The sequence below is a fragment of the Microtus ochrogaster genome, unplaced genomic scaffold (assembly GCF_000317375.1).
Source record: "Microtus ochrogaster isolate Prairie Vole_2 unplaced genomic scaffold, MicOch1.0 UNK21, whole genome shotgun sequence".
Taxonomy (NCBI): domain Eukaryota; kingdom Metazoa; phylum Chordata; class Mammalia; order Rodentia; family Cricetidae; genus Microtus; species Microtus ochrogaster.
In genome coordinates, this window is record NW_004949119.1 from 1,500,207 (window position 1) to 1,506,667 (window position 6,461).

A 6,461-nucleotide genomic window follows, 5' to 3' on the forward strand; every position below is an offset into this window, starting at 1 on the left:
AAAAAAACAAAGCTTGTCTGAAGATCAGAGTGCAGAGCTAGAACACTGTCCAGGCAGTGGTGGCCTACACCTTTAACCCCAGCACTTGGTAGATAGAAACAGCTCACATAAAGATGATCCCGGCACTAGAAAGGTGGAGACAGGAGTGATATGGCTGGACAGAGAGAGGAATATAAGGTGGGAGGAGACAGGAGCTCAGGACAGTCTGAGGATTCATAGCAACAGGATCACCTCTTTGGTCTGAGCACTGGTAGAGGTAAGAACTCTCTAGTAGTTGGCTGCTCTACTTCTCTCTGACCCTTCACCCCTGATAACTGACTCCAAGTTTTTATTATTAAGAACAATTAGAACTAGAATTACAGATCCACCTGCCTCTGCTTCCCAAGGGTTAGGATTAAAGGCATGTGGCACCACCACCCAGCAAAAGTGACTTAAATTATTCCCAGTTCTTATGCCATCAATTAGATAATATGCTTCAGAACTCCCACACCAGATCATATTTCAATTCAAAAGTTCCAGCGTACTTGTGATCACAAAAAATGTGTGATGTATCTACCTTGAATTATAATGCCCCGGAGGAAGAGGCTCAATTTCTGTATTAGTCGACAGCCAGGACTTGAACAGTCACTACAAATACACCACATACTGTAGCAAATACCTTCCAACCCCGGGTATACATGAAAACCTGTTCTCACAAGTCTGCACAGTGAATACACGGGTGGACTTCCTTTCTAAGCAGCTTTTCATGTGAACGTTCCCTCAAGTTAGTACTCACCCTTAAAAAAAACCTGAGTATTGGCTGGGCAGTGGTGGCACTGGAGAGGCAGAGGCATGCGGAGCTCTGTGAGTTCAAGGCCAGCCTGGCCAACAGAGTTCCAAGACAGTCACAGCTACACAAAGAAACCCTGTCTAAATGAAAAATAACAATGAAAACAGATTGAAACACATCCACCAGACCTTTTAAGTTTTTCTTTATTTAGCCACATACAATCTTACAAAAAAAATCTGCAGTAATATGAACACCCACTTCTGTTCCCACAAGGGCAGAAGACAAAAACGTAACAGTAGAACAGGAAGAGAATCTAGGATTATTGAAACAGCTGTTCGGCTATTCTGAGGGTGTTCTCTGTGGGTAGAGTATTTCTTTTTTTACAATTTTTAAAATTTCACTTTACATTCCATCTGCAATTCTCCCCCCAGGGTAGAATATTTCTTAAGTGCATACACATCAGCTCCCTGGGAAGAAAACCCGTGGAGGCAGACGTCGAATCCACCCTCCCCACCATCACCGCTACATCCTTCATGTGAACCCCTCACACAGCGAACTCTAGGGATGACTCCTGCCTGGCTTAGGCGATCCACGTATTTTAAGCAGAAAAAAACTTCTCTCAAAGGTTAGACTAACACCTGCCTTCACCTTGTCTACCATGGCACCACTGACATATGAAGAGAAAAATTCTATTATTTCTTTTCCTTCTTGGGAGCCGTCCTTTTCCCTTTGGAAGGTTTGCAGTATTTTGCTTCCATCTGAGCCAGAAAATTGTCCATTTCCTTTTGCCGATCCTTTTGTCTGCTCTGTTTGAGAAGTTAAAATACATCTTTAAAAAGGCAACACTGTCCAATGAGACAAAGTATTTCATGGTTTGGAGGGGTGGGGCCAAGGAAGCACTCCAGTGACTACTAATGGGTACCGGCTTCCTTGGGAGTGGTAACAATATTCCAGAACCAGGGGTGACAGCTGTACAGTGTGTGGGGGGGATTATTCCACTGTACACATGGTGCAAGTTATGTGTAATTACGCCTTAAAAGAAAACAAAAACAAAACACACTGGAACCCATTCCCAAGAGCACATGCACACACAAGAGACCGTGAGGCTGTGAGAGAAGCCCGCCACGTTTACCTGAATGAGTGCTTTCAGGTTGCCCACTCCTTCCTGCAGCCCCAGCTCCTTTTTGGTCAACTCTGCCTCTTTAGCCTCTTCCTGAGCCTGAACAGAAACTTTCATCAGACTCTATGGCAACCAAGAAATAACAGATTTACACCTTTTTTCCCTTAAAGAAAATGCTAAACCAGGCAGCGGTCCACACCTTTAATCCCAGCATTTGGGAGGCACGGATCTCTGTGAGTTCAAGGCTAGCCTGGTTGATAGAGCAAGCTCCAGGACAGCCAGGACTGTTAAACAGAGGAACCCTGTTTCAAAAAACTTAAAAAGAAAAAAGAAAACGTTAAGACCTCTTCTAGTGCTGGGGATACAAGAATAAAATCACACACGGTTTTCAACAGAAGGCAGCATACACTTTTGGTTCTTGTAAGCCTTTCTGTTCTATTCTAGAGAGCACAAGTACTCTAGCATCACAAACCATATGATGACACAAAGGAAAACAATCTACTAGGGGGACTGGAGGATCACATAGCCTGGAAGGGTAGGCCAGGTATCAGACACTTCAAGTTCTTCGTCTGAAACCCAATTTTGTACAGAGCACTGGTGGCAGTCTTGTGAACCACTGTGGTTCAAAGGCTTTCTTAAGCGGGCTAGCCAGCTTAGTGGTCAGCAGCATTTCTTGCCCTTCGAGGACACGCCAGCATCGGGTTGCCTGTCGCTCCAGCTCCTGGAAATCAATAGCCTCGTTGGCCTCGTGTTGGCCTCTGTGAGCACCCACATTCATGCACACACAGTGCACCAGCAAACACGCACAAACACAAATAAATTTAAAATGTTTTCTGAGTAGAGAAAACATTAGGAAATTCAGTTTTAGCTTTTTTTTTAACCTGACTTCAAAGCTGCCTTCACTTAACAAAATATGCCAAAATACCACAAGAACATCTAAAGGCAGTAACTGTAATAATACATGGCCCTCATCAGACAGAGGCCTGCTCTCCAAAATATACAAAGAACTCAAGAAATTGAACATCAAAAGATCACATACTCCAATTAAAAAAAAAAAAAAATGGAGTCCAGACCTAAACAGAAACCCTCAACAGAGGAATCTAAAATGGCTGAAAGACACTTAAGGAAATGTTCAACATCCTTAGCCATCAGAGAAATGCAAATCAAAACAATCTTACACCTGTAAGAATGGCCAAGATCAAAAACACTGATGACAACTTAGGCTGGAGAGGTTGTGGGGAAAAGGGAACACTTCTGCATTGCTGGTGGGAGTGCAAGCTGGTACAGCCCCTTTGGATGTCAGTGTGGCAATTTCTCTGAAATTAGGAAACCACCTTCCTCAAGACCCAGTAATAGCACTTTTGGGTATATATCCAAAGGATGTTCAATCATGCCACAAGGATATGTGCTCAACTATGTTCATAGCAGCTTTGTCTGTCATAGCCAGAACCTGGAAACAACCTAAATGCCCCTTGACCGAAGAATGGATAAGGGAAATGTGGTACATTTATACAATGGAATACTACACAGCAGAAAAAAATAACAACATCTTGAATTTTGCAGGAAAATGGATGGAGCTAGAAAACATTATTTTTAGTAAGGTAACCCAGACACAGAAAGACAATTATCACATGTACTCACTCATAGGTGGTTTTCAAACATAAAGCAAAGAAAGCCTACAAACCACAATCCCAGAGAACTTAGACAACAATGAGGACACTAAGAGAGACTTACATAGATATAATCTACATGGGAAGTAGAAAGTAGAAAAAGACAAGATCTCCTGAGTAAATTGGGAGCATGGGGACCTTGGGGGAGGATTGAAGTGGGGAGGGGAGAGGCAGGGAGGGGAGCAGAGAAAAATTAGAGCTCAATAAATATCAATTAAAAAGATTATAAAATACATGGCCCTAACTCCTTATAAGAATTTCTAATTAGCAAAGAATTTTACTGATAGTAGGAATAATAATAAATTGGGATCTTGTTATTACAGAACAAGAACAAGCTTTGTTTTCCTCTCACCTCTCAGATGCAGATCCCCTAAACCCCTCACACTGGTAGGCAGCTTTCACACTGTCTTTCCGCCATCAAGTTTCTCAAACTAAAACTGCATGTTCGAGTACAGCTGTCCCAGTTTCACCTAGAAAACGATGAAAATGACCAGCGCGGTGGGCACGGCACAACCAAACGGTGCCTTCCCTCTTCTTCCCTCTGAGCAACAGAAGCGGCAGTCTCTGATTCCAGTAACGCAGGCCCCACACACAAAGGTCAGTTTTTCTCTGCAATTCCATGCATCCAAAAGCTCCGGCTCTCTGCCCACCTACTTGAACCACACAGAAGACAACTCAAGTGCCCACCAGATCCCTAAAAATCTTAAATTGCCTGCTCTCCAGGAAGCTCTCTCATTATGAAAGCAAAGATGAAGCAACTGTTGCTTTAATAGCAGTCCATGGTCACTTTTCCAAAGAGTATGAACACAGATGCTCCCTACCTTGAATTCCTATGCTATCATTTCTAACAACCCCGGCTTAATCACAAGTCCCAGTCCTCAGCTCTCAGCAGTCAAGTGTTCCTCAGAGTGGTCAGAAAGACTCACTTCAAGTGTGCTTTAAAAAAAAAAAAATTAAAGAGCAGATGGGGTCTGGAGAGACCACTCAGGGGTTACAGAGACCAGATCAGAGGGGTCAAATCCCTAGAAGCCCAAGTTATAGACAGTTGTGAAGCACCTGACTTTGGTGCTGGAAATCAACTTGGGCCTGTGTAAGAGCAATGTATATCCACAGTCATCTCTCCAGCTCTTTAGTTTACAATTTTTAATAATTACATGCATCTACAGAATTTTAAGAAATGAATCTGTGTTTTCTCTGCCTCTTCTGAGCCATTTTGGAGACTTAATTTGGGACCTACCACATACTAGACAACCAATCCAGCCTGACCTCAGAAGCGGCAATCTCTTACGTTAGCCTCCTCGGTGCTTAAGTACCAGGACCAACACACTCCAACATCTTCTCTCTGTCCACCAACCACAAATGGACCACAGCCTCTGCCACGGTAACCAAGTTCCGAACATTTCCTTCCCTAAGATAGCAAAGCTACAAGGTCTGCCCCATGTGAGAAGTGTTTCAGAAGCACAAACAATCCATAAAGTAAAATTATTTTCAGCATAACATACCGGGGGGATAAAAAGGCAAACACCAGGGTTTTCTTCATGATCTGACAAGCCTGCCAGATGAGTGCCGCAGGTGAGCCCCATGTCAGCAGTCCTGACTCCCACCGTCTTAAATACTCCACGACCCCTTTCTGGAGCAGCTGAGATATGCTGCGAATAGCATTCATCGTCTTAAATACTCCACGACCCGTTTCTGGAGCAGCTGAGATATGCTGCGAATAGCATTCAGACTTACCCTCCTTTTCCTCGCATTCATCTTTTGTTTAGACTCCTTGACGAAGGCACTGTACGATGGGACCTCCTTGGCATCAATAGCTTGTTGAATGATGTTCCTTAGCCTGGGTTCGTCTGTGTACTGCACACAAAGCACAGACTCCATGATCTGATCCATGTCGCCCTTGAAGTCCAGATAGGCCTGCTTAATATCGGCTAGCTCTTCTTCAGAACCCTTGTACGTCTCTTCAAATGCTTGAATGTCTTCTAGCGATATCTAATAACAAAGAAGATCGCTTTAAGTTCGAGAACTGTGCTTATGAACTGGACGGTGGAATTAATCAAAGCCCTGCTACCTTTTTAAAGAGTAACCTCCAATACGCATCCCAGTCCCGGTCCTGGTTGAGGCTACCAGAGTCCTCGTCCACAGTCCCCTGCTCATCATACACTGCTCTCTGCTCCTTGTCACTCAGAATCGCATAGACTCTTCCCAAGATCTGCAGGCAAAGAGCATCCAAAAGTCATCCTGAACCTCCCGCTGACACTGTGCGGCCAGAAATGCTTAAAAATTCCAGGCCTGGGATCAGCAGTGCGCTGTACCGGGGATGGTGTCCCGCGGAGCGGGAAAAGCTAGGGTGGCCGCCCGAACGCGGGCCCACATACCTGGAAGCGGCGGGTGGCGTCCTCTTTCTGATCCTCGTCTACGCGGTCGGGGTGCACCTGCAGGGACACCTTATGGTAGCCGCGTCGGACCTCGCCGTCGGAAGCCTCACGCCGCACGCCCAGCACCCGGTAGAGGTCGGCGGTGCCGAACACCTGCTCACAGAGCTCCAGCAGCCCCATGACCCGGAAAGCGCGGCTCCGCCAACGCCGAGGAACTCCGTCCACAGCCGCTCCGCAAGCCCGCGGCCTCTACCCACCCACTGCCTTTTTCCCGCCCAAAAACCCTTGGTCGTTGCGTCACAGGCGGCGCACCGGGGGCGGGGCCAGCGCGCTTTACGGCAGCCGCAAAGCGGACTTGATCTCGCCCGCGAAAATACTGCTCTCTGCGTGCGTGGAGCGCCTAGTCTCCTGGAGCGGAAGCAAGCCGTCCCCGCTTCTGACGCCAGCACTCCTTCCTGCCCCGAAATCTGCCTCCAGGATTCTTTTTTTTTTTTTTCAGATTGATATAACAAACTTATAAAAAAATT

The 6,461-nt window shown here is 45.7% G+C and overlaps 1 protein-coding gene across 2 annotated transcripts; it reads right to left on the bottom strand.

Moving 5' to 3' along the window:
* Window positions 1-955: 955 nt before the first annotated feature.
* Dnajc9 (DnaJ heat shock protein family (Hsp40) member C9) lies at window positions 956-6,297 on the bottom strand. Of its 2 annotated transcripts, XM_005367614.3 has the most exons (5): window positions 5,935-6,258; window positions 5,628-5,768; window positions 5,294-5,548; window positions 1,902-1,988; window positions 956-1,575 (listed from the first exon to the last, which is right to left on the bottom strand). In XM_005367614.3, the coding sequence occupies exons 1-5, from the start codon at window positions 6,112-6,114 to the stop codon at window positions 1,462-1,464; spliced, it is 777 nt and encodes a 258-aa protein (XP_005367671.1). In that variant the 5' UTR covers window positions 6,115-6,258; the 3' UTR covers window positions 956-1,461. The 2 variants fall into 2 exon arrangements, with proteins under 2 accessions (XP_005367671.1, XP_026645358.1); XM_026789557.1 differs by lacking the exon at window positions 5,628-5,768 and having other exon boundaries at window positions 5,935-6,297.
* Window positions 6,298-6,461: the final 164 nt, after the last annotated feature.

Excerpts from the sequence above, each read along its gene's own strand:
- Dnajc9 (XM_005367614.3), bottom strand. The coding sequence starts at position 6,114 with ATGGGGCTGCTGGAGCTCTGTGAGCAGGTGTTCGGCACCGCCGACCTC. Across the intron at positions 1,989-5,293 it reads TGAATGCGAGGAAAAGGAGG|GCTCAGGAAGAGGCTAAAGA; the intron begins GTAAGTCTGAAT and ends GTTTCTGTTCAG. Across the intron at positions 1,576-1,901 it reads ACCTGAAAGCACTCATTCAG|AGCAGACAAAAGGATCGGCA; the intron begins GTAAACGTGGCG and ends CTTCTCAAACAG.